The sequence below is a fragment of the Homarus americanus genome, unplaced genomic scaffold, assembly GCF_018991925.1.
Source record: "Homarus americanus isolate GMGI-L3 unplaced genomic scaffold, GMGI_Hamer_2.0 scaffold54302, whole genome shotgun sequence".
Lineage (NCBI taxonomy): Eukaryota > Metazoa > Arthropoda > Malacostraca > Decapoda > Nephropidae > Homarus > Homarus americanus.
In genome coordinates, this window is record NW_024751286.1 from 257945 (window position 1) to 283199 (window position 25255).

The window sequence follows — 25255 nt, forward strand, 5'->3', positions numbered from 1 at the left end:
ACAATAAAATACCCAGCTATGTTAGCTGAAGGCTTCCAACACAGTGCACAATAAGATACCAAGCTATGTGTTTTAAATATGAACTTTATCAGACAAAATTCTGCTAGTTTGTTCCGGCAGTAAAGTTGTAAATGGCAGAAATCTATGAAACAACAATAATCACATTCCTAAAGCAACATCACAAACAACGCCTGGTAACAAGGTACTTCAGCTAAAAATATGAAGCAAAGTATTAGAAGCATTGTCAAGAATCTTTGGGAAATGATGAACCACTGGGAGTCAATACTGTACAGTATTATGTTATAGTGCAAAATACAGTACACACAGAAGTACATGATCTACAGTGAACTGGAAGAAGCATTACTGACATACTGTACAGTACTGTCAAGCAAGAACAGCAAGTAAAAGTCCATTAAGCATCAATTAAAAAACACACACACTCACACAAACAAGCTAGTGTGACAATGAGGGGTGCCTCTCCACTTAATGATGGTGTTGTAGCTTGAGAAAAGATCACTAAAACAAGACTTGACAACTAATACACAAACTTAATTTTACCTACAACTCTTTTTAATAACTGGTATTTGACCATCCCTTAAGATTCTTTGTCTCCCATTTCTCTATTTTTAATTATATCTTTCAGTTTTCCATTTACTGTGATCTTTCATGAATGGTTTCGTATCTCATTGTTACAGCACATGACACTGCCTGCAACTGCTTCTCTTATGTGACAACCAAAACTGTAGGTAATGTCATTCATTTAAAGCTCAAAGTATTGCAGGCAAGATTTTTACACCGAGGATGTCGTGGAGACCTTAGTCGTACATGTAGCCGAGCCACCCGCTGTGGGCGAAGGTAAAGATAAGCAGACGAGGCGAGATAAATTATAAAGAAACACAAAGGGATAATAAAATGGTAGACAAGATATCAATGTGAACCTGTTTATTGAGGCTGAATACCAGGCACACTGAGGACAATTAAGTTCTTCAATGCACACATAAATCCAGAGTAAAAAATGTGAACAACAATAACTTTACAGTAGTGGGAATTAAGGACTAGAAGACTTTGTAATCAACCGCTCTTCTTCTTCTTCCGCCTTTGTAACGCTAATATTCAAGAGTAACAAAATAGTCTCACTTTTATTTTTATATATACTGTAGATGTGTCATGATCAGCTATGAGTCCCCTGGAGGTTTAACACACACACAAAAAGGCTCATTTTCACCAATACTGTATAAAGAAAAATGAAGGTCCTTCTCCGTTAAACACGAAAAAATTTTCCTCTAAATCTTATAATTTCATTGTTTATGTAAATTAGCCGATGCCTTTCTTTTTGGTTCATACAGATATTATATTTTATGAATACTAAATATAATAAAAAATGAGCTTTCTTTACTCTGTCTCCAAGAGTCACATTTGCTGGTCAGCCCACAAATCCACATCTCCTTCACAACAACAAAAGGGCGACTGTGCAGGTACTGGTTGAAAGATCATTAATAGTGACCTTTTAAGGAACCCATGAGGTAAGTGGTTCCCCAGGCACAGGAGGAAGGGTAGAGTGGCTCAGGGAAAGTCTTTCAGTTAGAAGGGAAATCATATATAAAAAAATATTTATACTATAATATAAAACACCCCGAATTTATATTTTTTATATACTGTACTGTATATATTAAGAAAATGAAAAAGAAGTATAGTTCACAAAGAAAAATGGCTCATTTAATGCATTGTATGAAGAGAATATGTTTCTTTGTACTGGTAGCTACCTCACTTTGACACCCATGCCAATACTTGTCATTCAATCCTCAAAAAAAAAATCTAATTGAGACTCAAGAGAAATAGTGCATTAGGTTAGGTGAGTACAGTACAGTATTCCCTTCCACTCCACCCCTCCACCCGACAAATACTGTCGTCTCCATCCTTCTCCTCCTCATTAACACGAAACATCTTAACTAAGGGGATGAGCAAGTTGGCCAGGATTTACACCTTCTTATACACCCTCCCATGTTATGTTATCACCGTCATAAGACTTCACCTTCAACTGCTTACCACCAAAACACACAAACCAGAAGAGTGAAGTAAACACCTACTTCTAATTCTGGCATTTTAGTAGTCCTATCTCCTACTACTGTGCTTAGACTGTGCCAACCAATACCGGAACAGTCCGTCGTCATCGTCAAGTATTGTCCTCTACTTCTTTATACAAATTTCTATTTGATTCATTTTTTTTATTATTTTAAAAACTCCCACGACAATTTCATGAATGTGTTCACAATTCTCTTCTCTTTGCAACACCTTTGTGCTGATGACCACTTCACTCATCAGTAACCAATTTCCTCCTGGCTCTAGCACCTACACAACTGATGCTGGAAGGCAAATGAATAACACTACTACACTACTACTAAGCTCTTCAAAGAAAGTCTTGAAAAATGACTTTATGTGACTCACAAGTGTGACAGATTTAGAATTAGCTTCTAATAAAATGTCTGAATCAGCACTGTAATAAATCTTGATCAAGTTACCTGGCATGACTGATATGTTACCTTGAGGACTAGAATGCCAATAATGACATTAACAACATGGTATGAAGATTTACCATGGAAAATTCTCGTGTTTTACCATTTCTAAATTATGATTAGGTCATCAGCACAAAATGAAAGTAACTGTAAATTCATATACAGCAAAAATTACACCTACACCCCTAACACCAAGTCTGTCACATCAACTAAGAACTGTCATCTTGTTTAACCAGAAGCTCATTATTAAAGTAACTTTTAAAACCAGATAAATTACTTTAAGTATGAAACTTCCCGACAAAGAAATTCAAGATGATCCTAAAAATTGTCTTGCTGTAAACTGTTAATTACTTGAACAAACACTTGAAATTTGATCCTGATCTCAAATTGTATATAATCTGATTGTCTTTAATCACTATCAAAGAACAACTATGAACAAACAATGTAGGTGGATGAGACTATATGGAATAACAAAGAAGCCCTTGCAGCATTACTTTCTTAAAAACGTTTCAATATGCAAGGATCTACTGGCTACACTTGCCTTGCAAGCTGAAAATGACCATTTTAGGAGCTGTTGAGAGCTCCACCTCCTATGACCCTCTCCTCCACATCACTCAGCTCCTTTGACAACTGTTTTTACTCCATTAGGAAAGCTACAAATCAACTTAAGACAAAGATGCAACTTTTAAGATCAAGTAATTCAGATATCAGGTACTAGGAACAGAGGTATTCCTATCCACCTTATACTTCACCAATGACAGCAAGTCTAGAAAGTTTGGGAGCACTAGGATCAAAATATCACTTGCTATGCATGCATTTTCCAAGCATGTAATATTTGCCATCTGGCTCCACCTCAAACCCTTTCTTCTACTACACTGGCTTTTGTCTAATAATATTACATAAATGAATTTGTCCACTTAATATCTTTCACACACTTTGACTTGCTTCCTGCCGAGTACATGATGTGAGCTAGTTCTTGCCTGGAGAGCCCTATGAGAGTGACTAGCCAGGCTAGGACTGAACAGCCCCAGCACCACAGTTTACACCATGGTGTATGTCAGGGGGTCATGGTAGTGGGTAGCAGCAGCAGCAGCAACAGCTTCGGAGGGAGAGACCAGGAGTGGGTCGGGCCGGTCTAAGCCACCGTCCCACATTGGCGAGAAATATGCCCAAAGCCACCGCACATGTAACATTTTGGGCAGTTGCGAGCCATATGGCCCTTCAGGTTGCATCTGAAAATGCATATAAAGGCATAATAAACTAGCATGACACCTCATAAAGTCTTCTATCGTGGCTATGTCGCATGTTCCATTTATGGTACTCAAGCAGGGTGGCGAATGCAAAATCCTGTCTAAACATTACAGGTCACTGTATATCTCCAAGAGTTTGAAATGTAAAAGGCCCAGCAGCAGCATTTAAAACTTCGACTTAAGAATTTTGTAAGTTGCTTAAGTGATCACATGTGTCAAGCACTGATGTCAGGTTACACATAACAAATAAAATAGTGGCAACAGTAACAGCACTGACAATGTTTGTCAGCTATTACAATGAAATTTACCCCTTCATTTACAGTAAGGTATGAAAAAGTTTCCTCATACTGTACATAAATGCACCTGCTACTGTGGGGGACCCAAGCATAATGCTGAACATTTGTTACAACATAGTACTGTTTAAGCTGGTTTAAGTGTGACAGAGTAATTTTGGTACTATGCTGTACTGTGAAAAATGCTATCAAATACAAAACCAATGAAAAATGTCATTATAAAAAAGTATGAACAAGGTTTAGGGACAGGAGTAACATTCTTTTCAGTCTTTTCTTAACAGTTGAAGACACGCTTATGAAAGATGTGTAGAGGTAAACCATCAAAGGGAGAACAGCCATCACGAAAGAAAATTTTAATATTTAGATAAATGTTTCTAAAATTACGTAGATTCACAGTTGATGAGAATCTAATGTACAACCCCATAAAAACTGTATGCAATTAGCCACTTTAATTATAATTAATACAATAAAGCCTTGCTACTTTATAACTCTTAGGACAACTGCAGAGTGAATTTGAGGTACAATATGGCAAACAGTAGTCCCCCAATTATGTTATACCTACTGTACTGTATAATGATGTGTTAGGCAGGGGACTACATCTTAACTTACTCTAACTTTCTAAACAGTTTCCAGTTTGGCCTATTTTTACCTAGAGTTTTCCCTCATACAGTACAATACAATACATTACATGCACTGTTTATGAAGAAATATATATAATATATAAACATCATCAAATATCCTAAATTGCTTGCTAATGAAGTGAATTTTTTTTGACATTTCTATAATATAATTACAGTACTGTACAAAAACAAGTGTGTCAGATATGTATTATGAACTGATGTTTACTTTAATACTGTACAGTGCAGTATGTATTTAACTTGAAGATAAGTCTTGGTTAATTTTATTTAATGTCAAGACTGTTGTATACTATATTTTAACATACACATACAATACATTGTATGGCATTCTTACATAAGGAAAGAGAAACTGGCAGGAGTTTATACAATAAAACAACAAATAGCTTAATTCAGTATACTGTACTGTACTGTATAAATATAAGAAAAAGTGAGATCTTTACAACAGCCTCCCAGGATGTGCTATCATCAGACAACAGAATGTACTGTATATAGTATTTTAATGATTCACAGAAGATGGAGTTTCACTGATATTGTACACTGTGTTAATTGCTTCCAATACTTTACTGTATTAGGGAAGACAGGTAAAGTAACTTAACCTTTGCTTTTTAAGTTTTAAGGTGGAAATAGAATTTATGATTCAGAGAACAACCAATCCTATGGTTGATGGAGAGATGTACTGGCAGACAGGGCAAATATATCCTTGTGTCATTATATAAATTCATACTAAATTCCAGAGAAATCTTTAGACCGGTAGAGTACAGTACAGTATATATTCAGCGAACATTGTGTACAATATCTAATGAAAGACATTTGACGTTGAACTTGGTTATGAGTTTTGTATGCTACACATCCTTTGGGTCGGGATTGTAAAAACAACATATTTCACATCAATAACTTAGCTGATAAGAGAGGATACAAATTAAGTTACAAACAGCATGTGACTTGTGGTTGTGAGTAGCAAGCATGAAACATTCTAAGGTTATGACATTAAGGAAAAAGAATGCCCTTGTTTGTATCCTAAGCTAAATACAGTAGTGGATACAGAATAACAGATGGATTACTATTCCTGCACCAATAAATAGTGACTCTAATGGAGTGAAAATAAACACCATAAGATAAAAATAAAATCCTATTCTTTTTGGGGCGAGGAGGAAGGTGTGAACAATAATCTATATTAATATAATGCTGCAAAAATACTATTTAAATCTGACAATTATTTAACACTTCCCTCACCGTGCTCGCTCTCTAGTACTCCCCTACCTGCTATCTGTTTCTGTCATAACTAATATTTTTCCTATCCTTTCATAATCTTCATTCATTCATTCATTCTCTCTAACTACTACATAATTATACTCTGCCTCTCCTCCTCTACTACATAATTATACTCTGCCTCTCCTCCTCTACTACATAATTATACTCTGCCTCTCCTCCTCTACTACATAATTATACTCTGCCTCTCCTCCTCTACCTACTACATAATTATACTCTGCCTCTCCTCCTCTACCTACTACAAAATTATACTCTGCCCATCTCAGTTCACCTCTACCAGCCTTTATTTAATTCCTCTTCACTCTCCCTTTGTAAATTAGCCAATATCTTCCTCACTGCTGCCTCCTCAATCTCATCACCAGTAACTCCCGCTACGCTCCTCCATACCACAACATGTCTGTTCGTTTCTTACTTCCACATTTTATCCTCCATTTTCCAATATTACTCCACCATTACATATGTAACTGGTCTTAACCCCCCCCCCCCTCTTCTGCCACCTGTGTGTTCAATTCCTGATTTTCATCAACAAAGTACAGTAACACTGTATTTCTGTTTTCTCAAAACTCATCGGTAATCCACATCTTCTAAACAGACCTCAACACCCCTCCAACTTTTCCTGGTGTTGCACCTCCCTTCTGTAATCTACATTGGGTTATCTAGAGATAATTAAAACTAGAGTAGTTCTTTCCTTCCTTATTTCCTACTCCTCAGCTCCATAACTACAATAAGCACAAGACTCAAGACAGTGCCAGAACTCAAGATATATTCAATACTCCCTTCAACTACATGTCTGGCCGCCGTCCCTGTATGCTACCAGACGTCCTCGGGTACGGTGTTAAGTTTCCTCCAAGTCAACTAACCCTGAGTATGTTTTGCTAACCTCTTTCACATGGCTACTGGTACCTCTGCAATAGCATTACATCTAACTCTTCCTTACAACTTCCAAGGTCCCTAGTACTCAATTCCAATCTCTCTCCCCCTTACACTCTCTCCTCCAACATCTTCAACACAAGAATTATCAGTGTGATCTCCAGATAGCTCTCTGGATTTTGCACAATGTCACAGCTTTTCCATATTGGCAACTATCACTCCTCCTCTGGCACTCTAACAGCCATTATCATCTCCACCCACTCTTAGGCCATTACCTCTCTACTGTACAGTACATCATTTCAGTGCTACCTCCTTACCCTTAAATTAATTATTGTTACACAAGTCTCCTCCCCTATTAACATTATCACCACTACTTCTAAACTCTCACTCTTCCCATACTTCCAATATCTTTCCCTCATCCGTCCTAGTTTCAAGCCGTGCAGTTGATCATCTTCCTTCTCTATGCCTCATCAAAGTTTCTATACAATAATTCTTCCACTTCATCTCTTGCCTGTCTTAGTGATTTCTTCATGTCTCATTCTTGTATCCATTATCCATCATCTGTTGACAAACTGTCCATCTTCATCCATGCGTCGTTCTTCTCCTTCACCATAAATGGCCACCAAAAGTTTCTAGTTTCTCCCCACCATTTTTCAAACTTGACATTCTTGGAAATCCATCAACTGATTTCCTCTTGAATCCTCACCATTCCATTCTTCTCTCAATTCTCCTAACAACCTTCTACCTTCTCTTCTACATGAACTCACTGAGCATCACCAACTTAATTTTTCACCACAAAATTTTCTTTCCTCCACCATGTCATGACCTTGACAGTTCAATCTTGTGTTAAACATTTATGGTTTGTGCAGGGTACAGTAGTCGTGTTTGCTGAATTATTACAATAGCCAACTCTTACCTTATATTCTTCACTCATAAATGTGATCTTATTCATCTCTCTGAAGAACGTGAAAGATGGCCTTCCTCACCACCAAGCCATCCGACTCTCTCTCCATCACCACCTCCAAGCCAGCCAACTCTTTCTCCATCACCTCCAAGCCAGCCAACTCTTTCTCCATCACCACCAAGCCAGCCAACTCTCTCTCCATCACCACCAAGCCAGCCAACTCTCTCCATCACCACCAAGCCAGCCAACTCTCTCCATCACCACCAAGCCAGCCAACTCTCTCTCCATCACCACCAAAGCAGCCAGCTTTCCATCACCACCAAGGCAGCCAGCTCTCCATCACCCATCTGGGCTCCACAATGCAGAGTATGACTTCATTATTCGACTAGTACAGATTTCAATCCTCTTCTCCAACACCACACCTTTCTCTGCCGTGTTTCTATTTGTCTATGGTGCTTGCACTGACTCCACACATCACCTACTGTATTTTACCAGGAAAAACTTGTGTCTGTATTTTCCTCCTGTGGCCATAGTTTTCTTAAAACAATATACATATACAGTACCAGTAAATGTGAGGAATAAATAAAAATAATACCAGTAAATAAGTTACAACAAAAAATACTCTATTGCCAAACCAGCAAATAAAAGCCAATTGAAAGTTTAACACAGCTGCCATTTGCATATACATCTGTACAGGTATTCCCTGTTCACTATAACAACGGTGATGCTCCCCCCCCACCACCAACCGTCGACCCGCTCCCCACTAAACCAGCTAACTCGTGTGCAAAGAAATGTATGTTCCCTTTATGTGTTTGCCCTTCGGACAATTATTTCTTTTACTTTTTCACATTATGCACGTATCTCGGTAAAAATAAATAAAGTTACGTATATATACCCGAAAATACGAGATGAAAAACAACAGCTTGGGCCAATAGCCTGGTGGTTTCAGAGACGAGTCTATCCTGGCTAGCAGCGATGTTAATAGATGCAAATGTGAAGAGAGTGTTATTGGTAAACTTTATTTGTATCAGGTATTTGTAGATTGAAAAATAAATGTTGCAGGTATGAGATTAATAGATTGTAATGCTTTTAAGAGTTCAAAAATGTTTTTTTTTTTTATTTTTTTTTTTTACAGGATTAGCCCACCCGGGCACAGGACACTAACGCACATCGGGGTGAAAAATTAATAATAATAATGATAATAATAATGATAATAATAACGATAATAATAATGATAATAATAATGATAATAATTATGATAATAATAATGATAATAATAATGATAATAATTATGATGATAATAATAATAATAAAGTAGTCCCTCGGTTAACGAGTTACCTTCCATAAGATTCTTAACTTCGGTTAACGAGCAATCCCTTGATTAACGAGTTTCTTACGAGCCGACCCGAATGAGGGTCTGGATTAAGGGGGGTTGTCACACAGCAGTTGTATGAGGCAGCAGTGTCCATTGCTCATTCTGCACTGCTTCCCTGGTGTATTATTATGGCCTCTAAAGCAAAACACCACCACTGAGGACCACTGGGAGAAAAGGAATCGTGCTCACAACTCTACCAACCGAGAGAATCTGAAGATATGAGACATAATCGATGCTGGGGTCTCCATGAATGTTATTTATCAGAAGTTTGGGCTGAAGCGGAGTACCTTTTACAAAATCAACTACATTTAAATGTACACGCTAAATACAAGTGTACTAAATGCAGTATAATTAAATATACAGTATACAGTGGTCCTTCGGTTAACGAAAGGTTCGATTAACGAAATCCTTATGAAAAACACGTTTTGTTATGAGCATCAGCTGATGGGCTAGTCTGCCAATTCAGTAATCTGTTATGTTTACATTCGTTTCCAGTGGAGTAAATATCAAGAAAGTTGTGCTCTTTAATATTTTCTTTCATTTTTTATATTAAAATTATTAGTAATTTTAAAATTTAGTTAAAATATTGATAGTATATGCAGTTAAGGGAACTAGTTTTTTGTGCGCTTATCAGCCGCTTGACTCAGCCACCAGGTGTCAATTTGGCTTTGTTGACAGTGGAGTGAACATTTTTGTTGGTGTCTTGAATATTTTTGCATTTTTACATTAAAATTATTGGTCATTCTGAAATTTAGTTAACTTATTGATAATATATAGTGCAGTGCAGTGTTGATTTAAATAAAATAATCTTGAATTACACCTAATGAACTTAAAATTTTATTGATGGACTTACTGCATCAAGCATGGGTCCCCTGAAAGATGATTTCTCCTCCATCCCCACTTCCTTCTCCTCCAACCCCACTTCTAATTCCCATCATCATCAACCAGGAGCCTTCTACATACACACCTCAAAGTAAGTGTACTTTACTGCCTTGTTTTGTTTTTTTAACTTTGTATGTACTTTTCTGTGAACTGGAACCAATTACCCAATATCCCATTGAAACAATGGATTCGGTTAGAAATTTTTCGGTTAACGAACAACTCTGTGGAACGAATTGTGTTCGTTAACCGAGGGACCACTGTATACATATTGTAAGTGTAAGCAACCCCCCCCCCCCATCTGTTTTTGGAAGAGACTTTTCAGCAAAATGATGGTAGTAATCACCTACTGGGAGGTGAGGCACAAGTCGGAATTCTAGATAAGTTGGACAGCCATGAGTCCCATATAGTCCAACTTCAGAATTGCTAACCAGGTTGTCAGAGAAAAATGGTTACAGTTTCCAAAAGCCCCACTAATCCTCATTGTCCCAAGAGGTCCAACTTATTATATCATGAGTCTATCATATCTCTATAGTTGAATGGATAACAAAAACACCCCTATAATAAGAACTTCAACTGTTAGTATACAAACAAGACTTAAAAAAAAAAAATAATAATAATAATAACTTCACGTGTTTTAAGGAGAGAATGAGGAGAGGTGCGAGTAGACACGACTGATAATACTGTATGGTGAAGGTAAAACTGGGTCCCACAGCCCATTAAGTGTAGTGTGGATACTGGAATTTTAGACCAATACATTATGTTGGTACACATGGAGGCAACATGAGCTGCACTACACTTGATTGCCTTCACTTTTCCAATTATCAGTTCGAACACCAATTTACAGGTGGGTGAACAGGTGCTGCCCCATGACCAAACTAGCAACCCTTAGGTTAGGTTAAGAGGGTAGCACTATCTACTTGACTGCCACAACCCACTCACTATCTTACTCGCGTTAAGCCCCAGATATCCATCTGATGTCCCCGCTAGATCCAAGCATTACCCTTCAGCACCAAGTCCTTCTTCACACAATGCCACTCTGTTCATTCTCCTAGATGTCCTTCACTCCACCTTCCTCTTAGTCTCCTGCATATCATCCATCTCTGAATGACTCGCCTTTTCCCATAAGACCAATACCTTTCTCAATCTGGGTAAGGTCACTTGAGTTAAAAGGACAGCCCTCCTCAATGGCAAGTTGGATTGGTCTCATTTCCACTCACCGATAAAATCATACCTTAAGCAACACACAGGTAAATTTTCAGCCCTCCACAGGTGATTCTTACCAAATATGTCAACAAAAGAGCCAAGAGGCGAATAAAACTTGCAGTAATGAGTAGGATGACACAAAACAAACATTATGTTAGGCTGTAAGTCATGTCATGTTTATTTGGTGTGCATGCCCATAAACAGTATATAGAGTATTGAGATGGTGGAGATGAGAGACCCAGAGGAGGTGAGGTGTTGGGTGGTAGTAAGGGGACCTTGTTAGTGTATAAACGCCTGACGCAGCAAAGTCGGCCAACCAGGGCTGGGCATGTGACGCTGTAGCTATCCCCATCATAGAGTCAACACCTAACCCGTTTCTCTTGAGACTTTCAACACGGAAGTTTAACGTGTACTTATTGTTTAGACGGGTAGACCGAGTCCATTGCATCAGTTATCATTGTGACAACATAGAAATATGGCAAATTAAGTACTCATTATAAGTGTTAAGATTAGACTAATTACATAGCTATGATTGTTATGTGAACATATATTGGATTAAACATTTATTTAGGAGTGCCTATGTATGATTTATTTGAAATACTAAAATGAATTGTATTCAAGTTTGACCGAATTATAACGTTGGAGGTTAACGTGAAGTCTGATTAACCTATAAACGCTCAGAAGACGTTTACACATGCCAACATCCCCAACTTTTGACTATCTTTTTTGTACTACTTTTAATATTAGACAACAAACACTCCTCAAGTCCCCAGTGCAAATAATCAAGTATTGGTCACCACTAATGAGACAACATCTGTCTTCCACCTCCAAGGGATACCTGTACTCTACAACTGTCCTTATACTGTATTACCAATGAAACAATGTTAATTTATCCTTTACCAAACAAGCATCATGACATATACAGTCCAATATAAGGATCTTAATGACATTTTCCAAAGAATTGAGTTGCCTCTACCCATTTTCAAGGACGGCACCAAAAGGATTCCTTGTGACGTGTTTAACATTTTGATCTTAAAAGTCAAACTGACTCAAAAAATTTGAGGGTCATATTGTCCACAAATCAATAAAAACAGCAGCAGCATAATTTTAGTGTAAGACCCATTTTAAAATTGGTGCTCAAGTGTTTTCCATAAGTCCACCTCTCAACCACACCCAGTGACAAGCAGATTCAGTGGTAATGCTGGATGATGGTTGCAGACATCAACTAGGAACAAGATAAGCATTCATACCATAAAGAGGCGAAGAATAATTTTTTTTCAAGTTATTTGTAAGGTGAAATAAAACCTATCCCAAATGTCAACATTAGAGCGCTAGCTATTGCTTTGTAGCAGCCATGCAACTGTTCGGGGCGACTTCCACACAGTCATCAGCCACCACATATGGAGCACTGTACTGTACTCTATAGTTAATAAGAAACTTTTCAATTATAAAGACACTATATCTTAATCCACCGTACAGTACTGTAGGAAGAGAACCTGAAAAACATAACAATAGCATTGACTGTAACCCAATAACCTCCAAATGACCTGTAAACAGATACTAACATTATGACGTGAAAACCAAATTCTCGTTTAACTATTAAATAAGACCTTTATCCAAGTGATCTTCCTCTTCCTACAATATCAGGTTGAATGGTGAAAGAAAGATATTACACAACCTTTGAACCAGTGACCTTGACAGTGATAAGAACCTTCTCCCCCTAGAATGTACTGGTGGAACATCATATTCATCAAGGCTAGGAAACTTGGGTTACAGTTTACAATTGCAGGGTCTCAATTGTTTCTCTTACTTTGACAACACAACAGACATAACGTTTCTCACTATTGATCTTTTTTAATTTTTGTTTTTATTATTATTATTTTATTTTACATTTTTTATTATAAATGTTATTTACTTTGAACTAATTATTATTGTTATTATTATTACATTTTTGCCCCCCAAGGCCCAGATGTGGGTCAGTGACCTGTGTCCGGTTGGGCTAATCCTCGTAAAAAAGAAGACCTTAACTCTGATCCTCCTCATAGCCAAACCATAAGTTTAAGTGCCACTCTCAAGAGCCTCATGTCTCTCTGTCAACCATGTCTTCCCCTTGATATTCATCCCAAAGATTGGTTCATCCTAGGCTCTCTTGATCACCTCTCATTGAACCACATCAGCCTTGCCTCCTTAACTTACTGATAAAACACGTCACCCCAGTTCTTTGCTCAACCTATCCCTAAAATATGCACTATAATACCATCTTAGTTCTTTCCCCAAACTAATACTACAACTCTTCCATTAATGCACAAGTCTGCTCCATACACTCACCCATTGTTTACTTGTATACCTTCTAACTCCTTGGTATCCTTCTGCCACCCATTTCATTTTACCCACACTCCCTTATTTGCTCTCTCTCACCTCCCTCTGCTTTCAACATCAAAGCAGATGTATCAAAACCTGAGCTCTGCGACAGTTCTTTCCTTCACTCCAGATCCTAATGTTATCCCCTCCAGTCCTGCAGCATAACATAACCTCTTGTCTTTCCACAATCCCTGATTCTAAAGACTCCCACTAATGCAACAATCTTTTTCTGCAGCTTATTACTCATTGCTGAATAAAGCATAACACTAACTTAACTAACAGGAAACCGAATAATTCCATTTACTGTACTGGAAAACAGTATAAACAATAAGAAAAAATGGATTATTTATCATTGTAAAAGAATAATGTGTGTATTGTACTGTATATATTCAGTGTACTGTGCAGTAATTACATTTTTAATTACCTTGGGGCTTTTAGATTACTTTGTGCTGAACTTTCACCTCTCTCTTGCTTTATTGCTGCACCAAAACAGAACCTTAACATGTGTACCCTTTGATGTCATGGAGTGTTATTAAACCAATCCCATATTCTTGTCTAAACTTACTAGGTGTTTCACCTTTACCCACCACACATTAATTGCTTTATTTTTTTCTCTTGTTAAGTCAGCAACACATTTTGTTTTGGAAGATATAGATGCTGATGGAACACCTTTAGGAAAATATTATGTGATGATTTCACAAATATAAAGACAGTACAAATACACTTAAGACAACCATACTCTCAAACATCATGACACTTTAATTACAAGTGACCTCAAACACACAGCTGTAGGTCAGCAGCAACACCCAACATAAGTTAAATTTTTAGAACCTCTAATGATCTAATATCCATTTTTTTTTCAAATACTGTAGTGTATTGTATCCATATCTCACTTTGCCTTTGAAAAATTTATGATTTGAGAAAACAAGAATTCAGGTTTGTAGTTTTATTTCTGTTTTATAAAGGTTTGTAAAAAGTAAAAAAAGTACTGTAGTTAATATTTTTGTCTATAACAAGATGCCTATGCTTGTGAAGTCTAGCCAACAATAATTAAAACAACCCAATCTGTTTGCAATAAACATAGCTTATGGAAGGAGGCCAATGGCTTTGTAATTCACAAGATGCATTTTTTTTTCACTTACCATAAATCATTAAGTATCAAAGCCATATTTCCTGAAAAATTTGATGAGTAAATGTTTTTTTTTTATTACAGTAATATCTTCATAATACATAACTCTATAACTTGCAATTTGACATAATTTGGCTACAGTATTTTCAGACATTCCTAACCTCAAAAGGTGCAACAGTTGAAGTCCAATAAAAGGAAAAATTTAAATGTAAAAACTTGAGCTGCATTCCACTGCTTCTGCTGCCACACACCCCAACCCACCACTGTTTCATGACATTCAAACAATGAGCAACAAATACAACAAGTAATCATATAGGGACAATAAGAGTAACGTTCTGCATACAGTACAGTACTAGGGCAGCCCCAGCACTGTACTGTACTGACACACAAAATTCTCATCTCAAAGGTGAAAAAAATTGTCAACTCATAATGCAAATTAATGACAGTACTTTTATATTGACCTCAAATATAATTACTTGTTATTTTATTTTCATCAATCCAAGAGATGAAACGACACTTCAAACTTTCCATTTAGGTGAACTCTTACTGGTACCAGTCAGAAATAGTATTGTACCTCAGTTAACAGTTAAACAATGGTACTGTACCTCAGTTAACAGTTAAACAATGGTACTGTACCTCAGTTAACAGTTAAACAATGGTACTGTGCCTCAGTTAACAGTTAAACAATGGTACTGTACCTCAGTTAACAGTTAAACAATGGTACTGTACCTCAGTTAACAGTTAAACAATGGTACTGTGCCTCAGTTAACAGTTAAACAATGGTACTGTACCTCAGTTAACAGTTAAACAATGGTAATGTACCTCAGTTAGATTACACAATGAGACCGGGTCTTTGGATTTCTTCTGTTCAACCGGTTATTTACAGTCATCCCTGATTTTTGGACTGTTTTATGAAAACTTGCTATACACTGGAAATGGATGAGCAATGACGAAAATTTAAAAACCGGAAAGCAAGATTTGCTATACAACAGAAATTTTGGGTGGAAAATTGAATACACTTGTGTATTTTAGAAGAAAATAAAAATAATCTTAACATTTTCCTCCTCCCTCCAAAATAACATACTTTACGTCATACAAGACACAGGGCCATATAAGATGCACCCCCTATTTCAGCAAGGAGTATATATTTAGTAGAATTTATTTATTTTTCTCCTGTAACCAGTTTTCTTAAAATAATATACTGTATACAGTAGTAAGCAGCATCAAACAGGGAGGTACTACCGCCTGGGAAGATATTGGAAGCATAATGTGTTGTCTAATGGTAGACCCTGCTGCCATATGGCACCACAAAAACTGTGACCAAGTCCCAGGTTGCTGATCTGACTTTCTGCCTCATTTACACACAATTGCAGGGTCTCAGTTATTTCTTACCATTGACAACACAACATACATATACTGTATTGTTTCTCACTATTGATCTCTTTTCATATTTGTATTTCTTTATGGTTCTTTATTATTATTATCAGTTGTTATTATTATTTTATTTTTTATTATAAATTTTATTTACTATGAACTAATTATTATCATTATTACAATTTTGCCCCCACGCCCCGATGTGGGTCAGTGACCTGTGCCCGGGTGGGCTAATCCCTGTAAAAAAAAAGAAAAAAGTGAAGAATAAATAAAAATAATAGAAAAAAAAAGTAGTGTAGTACTGTATTGCCATTTGGTTGTTGGACAACAAAATTTATCAATACTGTCATTTCACTACACATGTTGAAAGTTTATTCCCTTTATGTTTTTTAACCTTATGATAATTATTCATCTTATTGTTTTGTACATTTTGTATGAAAGATTAAGTGTGCATGTAAAAAAAACTATCTACTCAAAATTAGGAGTTGAAAAACATCCATAACAGCTCACAGCTGGTCAGGAATATTATCACTGATGTAAAAGTAACTGTCTACATGGTAAGGCTGAAGCAAACCCTCAACTCCCTGTACAGTACTGCTGTGTACCTCCTTTCCCACCATACTACCTACCTTGTTTATCTTATTTAACAATGTGCTATTTCAAATGAAATTAGTATACAATCTAGATAAAAAATGTAGATAAATTCATTCCATAAAGGCCAAATAAAAATTTAACACAATCGCCATTTGCAAACACTCCCTGCTTTGACATAGCAATGCAGACCAGCACTACCTCCACCAACTCCCTAGCAACACCCCCCCCCCCACTGAGCCTACTGACTCATGTGCACAAAAATTTATATTCCCTCTGCCTGTATGATAACTTTTTCACAATATGCATGCAGGCTGATGCGTGCATGGAGGGGGAGGGGGAGGGGGGGTTGTGTGTGTGTGTGCACGTATTTACACAAAAATTCAAGTTGAAAAACAACCATAACATCTCACAGCTTGGCCTGGTGGTTACAGTGATGAGTCTAACCTGGCTACAATGCTGGCAGTGATGTTAACAGATACAAATATGAAAAGAAAGTTATCTGTAAATCTTCATTTGTATCAGGTACTTATAGATAAATGATGCTGGTATGACATTAATAGATACTGTAGTATGAGTTCAGAAATGGTTGCTGCTTAGTTCTGCAGAGTTGGGTGTCTGTTGTACGGATGCTAATCTTCTCGAATTATCGTCAGTACACTATATTATATTATAGTTATAAATCCAGCTTTTACAATTAATTTTTTTTAAATTCATTACCCTACGGGAGACCACAACATTATATAGGAGGCAGGCGGATTCTTTTAGCCATTTTCAGACAAAATAGTGCGTTTTATATGCCGTAAAATATGGTAAAATAAGAATTACCATAATAAACAATAAAAATTATAAACAGCACAAAACAAAATACAAAAGAACATACAGTACTACAGTATATACACAATACAGTATAGCTTCCTCCAGACAATGGTGAGAGTGGGCAACACAGCTGACTCGGTGACGTGTGAACGCTGTGACACCACATTAGGAGAGCATACTGGTCTTAGAAGTCATGTTATGCTAGTCTTAAATATTAATAAACCTAACTTAACAATCAGTGGCAAATGGAATAGAGTAAACTTACAGCAGAGGTGTAGTGTTGAAATTGAAATAGGTCTTAACTAGATAACTAGCCAGACACACTATTAATTAACCATCATCCACACATGTTCACCTCCTACACATGTACACCCATGTTCTCAAATTTTCTTATTTTATGTTTTCACATAATACTATTTAAGTTAAATTACAGTATTGAAATAATCTTTCCACAACTTTTACAGCTTCATGACCTGTGGTAATGGCACCATTTACAGCTCACTGGCTGTGTGTTATGCAGATTTGTACAGAACTACTCGTGTGCGCACACGCACTCCACCATTGGTATCAGCGTCAACAATTCTGCTCCCGACTATACCGCCCTTCAGGATTTATTGAACAGTCTCCAAAACTGGACCACCAACAACCACATCATCAACCATACCAAGACCATGGTTATGCACATCAACCTCTCCTCCGGCGTTGTCCCACCCCCTTCCATTACTTTAGATCCTGACACACTCCAGGTTGTAGACCACTAAGCTCCTCGGCGTCACCATAGACAACAAACAAAATTGGAAACCACACGTCAGTGAAGTTATCAAATCCTCCAGTTTCCGTCTCCACCTCCTCCGCTGAGTCAAGTCCCTCGGAATTCCTGCACCCGAGCTCCTCAGTGTTTACTCAACATTCATACTTCCCAAGCTCACCTATGCCTCCCGTACCTGGTTTTCCTCCCTAAATGCCACACAATGGTGGCATTTAGGGTGTTTACACCTAGAAAAAGAGCAAAAGAGGGAATGCAAGATTTTTCTCTCCCCTTCCTACTCCACATATCAAGAAGCACTCAACACACTGACCCTCTCGGCTCTCTGACAATCACCACGACCCCATCTGTAAATTTGGTGAGAAGCTTCTGCACCATCCTCGACACCGGCTCCTACTACCACCCGAGATCCCTCGTCCGAGAATTGCTGATCTACACCACAACCGCATCCAGCCCATACGAGCACGAACTGATCGCTATAAGAACAGCCCTGTCCCAACCATTGTAAAAATTATCAATAGCTTGTAATCAACCAGTGTATTCACTCCCAGTCAATCTTACATTTTGCACTGTCAGTGTTTTGAAATGCCCTGTAGTTTGAGCTTCTCCCCACCTAGTTATTATATATCATATGTGTATCACTTATGTTAATTGTATATTATTTGTAAATCAAGAGACCCATTCCCCAATTATGAAACTGTACTTTCAGCCTTCCGGCTGCCATACTCTTTCAATAAACCGTTAATTATTATTACACACCCCTCTCTTCTACTGGCTGTTTCTGCATTATTATGTTCAGGATAGAACAATATTAATAAAGTTTGTTGTGCTGTGCATATGTGATGGTGTAAAGTCAAGATTTAGTTGTGTAGGAACCCACCTCCATCTATATAGTGGCAGTCTTGGGGAAAATTAGATTCATTATATGAAATTTTGATTTACGGCCAGATTGTACGGAATCTAAACCTTCCATATAATTGGGATGACTTTCTTCTCTTCTCCTCCACCCCCACTTCTAATTCCAATCATCATCATCATCAACCAGGAGCCTTCTACATACACACCTCAAAGTAAGTGTACTTTACTGCATTTATTTTTAGTTTGTATGTAATTTTTGGTGAGCTGGAAACAATTACCCAAAATCCCATTGAAACAATGGTTTCGGTTAACGAACGACCTTCTGGAACGAATTGTGTTCATTAACCGAGGGACCACTGTATATCAACAATATCAGTTAAATCAATTGTTTTATAGTACAGAGAATACTTGTAATTGCCAAGTAATGAGATAACAGTCTTTGTAAGGGGCTGATTTCAGTTGAGCCTAAGAAAACCTCCGCTACAACCCATCAACTAGCGTCGTGGAAGACACATGGTAAATTTCAAGGTATATTTTTTAAATAAAAAGTGAGTCTTGTACGCCGCAAAATACCGTAGCCCAGCCGGGCAGGCTACAAAAATGAAAAAAAAATCAAGTGAGAAACAATACATGTCTGTTGTGTTGTCAATAGTAAAAGAAACAATTGAGACCCTGTAATTGTGTGTAAATGAGGCAGAAAGTCATATCAGCAACTTGGGACTTGGTCACAATTTTCATGGTGCCATATGGCAGCAGAGTCTAATGTAATAATCTGTGCTTATTAATACCTGTACCCTTCAAATACAACAGAGCACAGTACAGTACTATGTATATACCTCATAGGTAAAACAATAATATCATTCAAGACATCTTCAGGTCATAAGACACACTAATCCCCCAACCAACAATGGGTGACATGACATTGCATCAGGTCAGGTTTGTAACATGACCCACTAATCTCCCACCCAACCTTCACCACAAGTTAAGATGAGATTACAGTTATGTATTACAGTCAGCTGAGTGAACAGTGTCTGCCTACTCTAGGCTAAAGATGACAGGATCTGATGGTGAGTACAATATATACAACATAGTAGTACAGTAGTATACATTACAGGTACTCCCCGACTTATGACGGGGTTAGGGACTGACATCCAGGTCGTAAGTCGAAATGGTCGTAAGTCGCAAATGCTTAAATAACACATAGGAAATCTAAAATGGGGGTCTCTTTTTTTTCTCAGCACCACAAAACTCTCACTTTTAAGCTTGCCAGCCATTTTAAAGTGAATTACAGATGAAAATTTTGTTTGTGTACTGACTTTGGGACTCAAAAATACGTAATTTGACCAAATTTTGGTACGACTGAGGCAGGTCGTAAGTGCGGGTGGATGTATATCGAGCAGGTCGTAAGTCGGGGAGGAGCTGTATTATGTTCACAGTATGAACAACACTGTAAGTGTACCGTGGCGTTTGGGTAAATAACTACAGCTACTACGAGCTACATCGCGTACTCTTGGAAAAATAATGCCACACTGTCTTTGCTGTAACACAGCTCATATCACCACCCACCCTTACATCATCCTCCAACACCCCACCACCCATACCTTCACACACACACACAACAATGGAATTAAGACAGCATGCATGAGTGAAGGTCTTATTGTAAGACAAATTTGCATGTATGACTGTGTGGTAGCGAGTTAAAAATCAGTTGTTGAGGAGTGCTTGGCAACACTCATTTCCACTCCATCTCTCTAATCACCCACACCTTTCTGCTTTCTCACTCCATATTTTATGTTATATAAAGTAATGTTGAAGGGATACAACTTTGCTCATTTATACTTATCACAATCTCCCCTAAAATACTTTAGGTTTCGTGTTTATTCAAGACAACTTCAGGTTACGAGACCCACTAACCCCCCATCCAAAAAACGGTGACCTGGCATTCCATCAGAGACCACTAATTCCCCACCCTACCTCCACCTGACACTGCATCAGGTTAGGTCAGGTCAGTTAAATGAGACCCACTAATCCCCCACAGCTCCAAGGGAGTAAAAAATACCAATCTTTGCACACACAGCTTCATTCACACCCATATCATAAACCAAAGCTTTGTCCTTTAATGTGTTCTCCAATATTACAGTTTAAAGTTTAAGTGCAAAATAATAAACACACAGGGTTGTGTAAGAGAGCCTCAAACTGAATTGTACCTGAAGAACATAAGTGTGTCATCTACAGCAGCTAATACACTAAATAAAAACATCTTTACGTACTTGTTTTATATATTTTGTTCTGTTTAACCCATAAACAATGGCTAGTGTTTCATGCAGAATATGTATTGTCTTTAATGGGGATACTGTAATGGTTGAATCATATATGATATAGGCCAAGAGAGAGCTAATAGGTGCAGGTGGGAGGGGAGGCGCTTCCCATTGCCATGTTTGCCAGGTTGTTTTTATTTATTCATGGTTATATTTTCGTATGATCAGCCTCTTATGGTGATGTTTCTTCATAAATAAAAATAAATAATATGATACAGTAAAACCTTGATAACTCAGTACATGGGGCTCTGGCCTTAGTGAATTACCCCAAATTCCAACTTATAGCCCCACACACACACATAGAACAATAAATAATCGGCCCATAAACATATACATGTAATTACTATTTTTCAAAAAGTAACTCTTACCAGCACTGCAGGTGAAGATGGCAGTGCTGTAGTAGGTGATGCAGGGGAATGGTAGGTGACACAGAGGAATGGTAGGTGACAGAGGAATGGTAGGTGACACAGAGGTATGGTAGGTGACAGGAATGGTAGGTGACACAGAGGAATGGTAGGTGACACAGAGGAATGGTAGGTGACAGAGGTGAAGGAAAGCAAACATTACATAACAGAAAACACTTATGTATACTACTGTAATTTGGTCATACAAAATACAGAATAAATTTTAACAAAAGTAATTCTTTTCTCTATGTATAATTCAAGTCTGAGTATGTAAATAAACACATATTACAGTCCACCCTCGTAAACCAGTTTTCTTTATAAGAGCAAAAGAGTTGAAATTAAAATACTCTAATGTGGCTTAGAAATAAAGAAAATATAATGTAAATGTATAAAATAAGAAAAATGAAGAGCATAGGTGTGTGTGTGAGGTGAACGTATGTAAAGGCCACTCAGTGAGTTGTACTGCGTGGCTGATTCACGCGCCTCCCTCCCTCCCATGTGACGTCACGGCACACACACAAGTCTCAGTCAGCTGGTTGACTGCCTGGCTGAGCTATGGCGTCACTTAGATGATGGTCGAGTGTGAAAGGAGCTATTTTTTGTACATTAAATATGTGCTGCGGTACTTTATGATATGCTGTGTATCAATTTTATTATTTACCACAGCAATTTTTTTTAAAAGAAGTTACAGCGCTACATGTGTTAGTCACACAAACACTTCAGTTGTTTTCCGATTGTTGGACTAAATTAGAGTTTTTACCAAAGGGCACAAAGTTGGGATACCTGGAAGAGTCAGATAGTTGGACTTCAGATGAAATGAATTACACTATAAATAAAATAAAATCTACAACATTGGAATTACCTTAATAGTGGAAGCATACAGTGGCTGGCCTGACATGAATGGGGAAGGTTGTTGGGTGTTACTGGGCCAGCACAGCAGGAACCACATGTTACCAGGGAGTGATGATTATTACTTCTGGTGGCCTAGATACTCTGTGCTACAACGTATAGTACTTTACGCCCAAAATATTGGGGCGCTACAGCACCCTCCCTCCCCACGTCCATGTACTGGGTGGAGTGAGTCAACACACAGCCGACCACAACAATAATAAACACCAGACCGACTAAGTAAGTGTGGAGTGCAGCATGGCGAGTGTTTCCCATGCAGCCAAATATGCAGAGCTCATCCTCTATAATTTTATATAACGAGGTATTCCCGAGCTCTTTTATAATAAATTCCGAGACCACGTACGAATTACAGTATACGAAAGTCAGACGTCGAATGCTCCGAATTTAACTCAAAAATAAAAGAATGCGTAGTATTGAAGACGATGTCTCACTTTATATTCTCTCCTTCCTCCCTCTCAGAACATAGTAACCTAACAATAACAATCATTAAGAGAGAAGCCATTTATTATGAGAAAACAAAAACAAAAAAGGTATCAAGATGAAGTTATTTACAGCTCTATCACAGGGAAGCCAAATATTGGTTTTTCTAAGATGTTCTCTGCATTGGGAAATAATAAGGTCGTACATAGCAGTGGCTGGTACTATAGTATTTCCGGGCTAACCCGGTCCGTAAGCCACGTCCCTCGTCTAAAGCTACAAATGGCCGATCGGTTCGTAGAGATGTTCGCGTCGCTGTCCATTTACTCAAACTAAATGTGTCCACAATTGTTAAGCAGACCTGTTATTATCTAAAAGCATGTTAAATATCTGGAGTGGGTAGTCAATGTTGCTTGTAAAAGTTTTATTTTTTTCTGATGTTACTTAATGTACATATACAAGATTTTTTTACCCCATTATGTAAGCGTCACACAAGTGCACAGATAACAACCAGATGATACAGGGGTATGGAAGCAACCATCTGAAGGATAATGGCTGCCATCATGACTTGGTGAAAGCGTTCGTGTATCTTTCAAGTAGGGGAGAGTCAGCGGCACATTCACACCGAATCACGCATCAGTACATAGCAGGAACACAAGCTGCTGGTCTGCCATCATGCAAAGGCACATGGCACAACCATCCACAAGTTAAGATACCCGTGACACAAGTCTCTCTTGAGATTCTACCCTGTAAATTTGCTGCCTAAATGTCCATAAATATGCAATGATGGCCTGCTTCACAGTGATAATTAATTCCAGCATTGCAGAAACAGAAAAATAAGTTCCCAAGTTAGTTTGGCACAAGATACTGTCACTCACACTTCTGGAAGCTACTACAAAGCACCAACCATTGTACTGGTTGGATCACAAAAGCTGGGGTTTACTGAACACACAATTTGGATAACATTAAATTCTTCTGAATAGGAAATTTTTTAAAGACAATTGTGATTACATGTTATATTGTTGAGAGTAAGGACAAGATCACTCCTTACACATGACATACTCTTACCCTTACTGTCAACCATATTTTTTCTTACCATTTAGTATAATATGGTACCTTGTATTTTTATTTACTGTACTTCAAATTAAAATTTTATGTTAAAATTCACAATATTGTACTATTTTTATTTTTTATTTTGAAAACAAGAGCTGTGATCACATACTCACAGCCAAGATATCCACAGACAGTTACAGCCAATAGTGACAACAGCCAAAACATCCCCGAGAGGCAACAATGGCCGCACCAGCTGGTCTCTTCCTCTTACAGCCATTTCCCACACCGCAGACAACAATAACACCAGCACCCCACGATAACCCCGAAATAACAAACTGTGATACTTCTGGTTTACTGTACCACATCTGTTCCTCCTGAAAACTTATTTAATAAAAAAAATAAAATAAAAATACAATCAAACTCTGCCTACTACAACTACTGGACCACAAAAGGTGAACATGTAGTACAGTAGAAAACTAATCTCATGATACACTGCATCAAGTCACCCGCCCAAGGTGTACTCTCACTAGCTTCTCAACCCCCATGCCTATTCTCTAGACATGTCTTCTATAAACTCAACATTTTCCCTCTACATCCATACCCCCTTTATAATACTTCCTAAAAATAAATTTAACAGCATTTCTCCTCTTAACAGATACTGTATTTAGAAAACAATTATCTCTAGTTTTTAACCCTAGTATAAAAAAATAATGCATTTCCTCTACCTGTAGCAAGTTGTATCACTCTCTCCTTGAGGACAAGCACGGGAAATGTGGCCACCAGCGCCGCACACATAGCACCGTTTTTCATTCTCTTGCTCTCCTCCAATTGGACATTCGCGCGAGATATGTCCAATCTTGCCACACACGTAACACTGGAATGATAATTTAGGTGAAATTTGGTCCATTTTAAAATTCAGATGCATAAACTTTACCAGTGAAGAAAACCTGTCCAGCACTTTAACAGTATATCACTCCCACAAATGGTGAGGTGTACAATGTTAAATAATATAGGTAAGAGACAACAAAATATTCAGTACAGTACAATATTACAACAAAC

The 25255-nt window shown here is 37.7% G+C and overlaps 1 protein-coding gene and 1 long non-coding RNA gene across 3 annotated transcripts in view; both read right to left on the reverse strand.

The window, feature by feature from the left end:
* LOC121854579 (zinc finger CCHC domain-containing protein 7-like) overlaps positions 1-25255 on the reverse strand; it is a 50604-nt gene that overhangs the window by 11103 nt on the left and 14246 nt on the right. For both annotated transcript variants that reach the window (XM_042349262.1, XM_042349261.1), the window contains exon 5: positions 24922-25070. In XM_042349262.1, coding sequence (XP_042205196.1) covers positions 24922-25070 — 149 coding nt within the window. The remainder of the gene's footprint in view (positions 1-24921; positions 25071-25255) is intronic.
* LOC121854580 lies at positions 14490-15965 on the reverse strand. Its single transcript, XR_006086580.1, has 2 exons — positions 15293-15965; positions 14490-15261 (listed from the first exon to the last, which is right to left on the reverse strand). It is a non-coding gene; the product is annotated as an uncharacterized LOC121854580 (long non-coding RNA).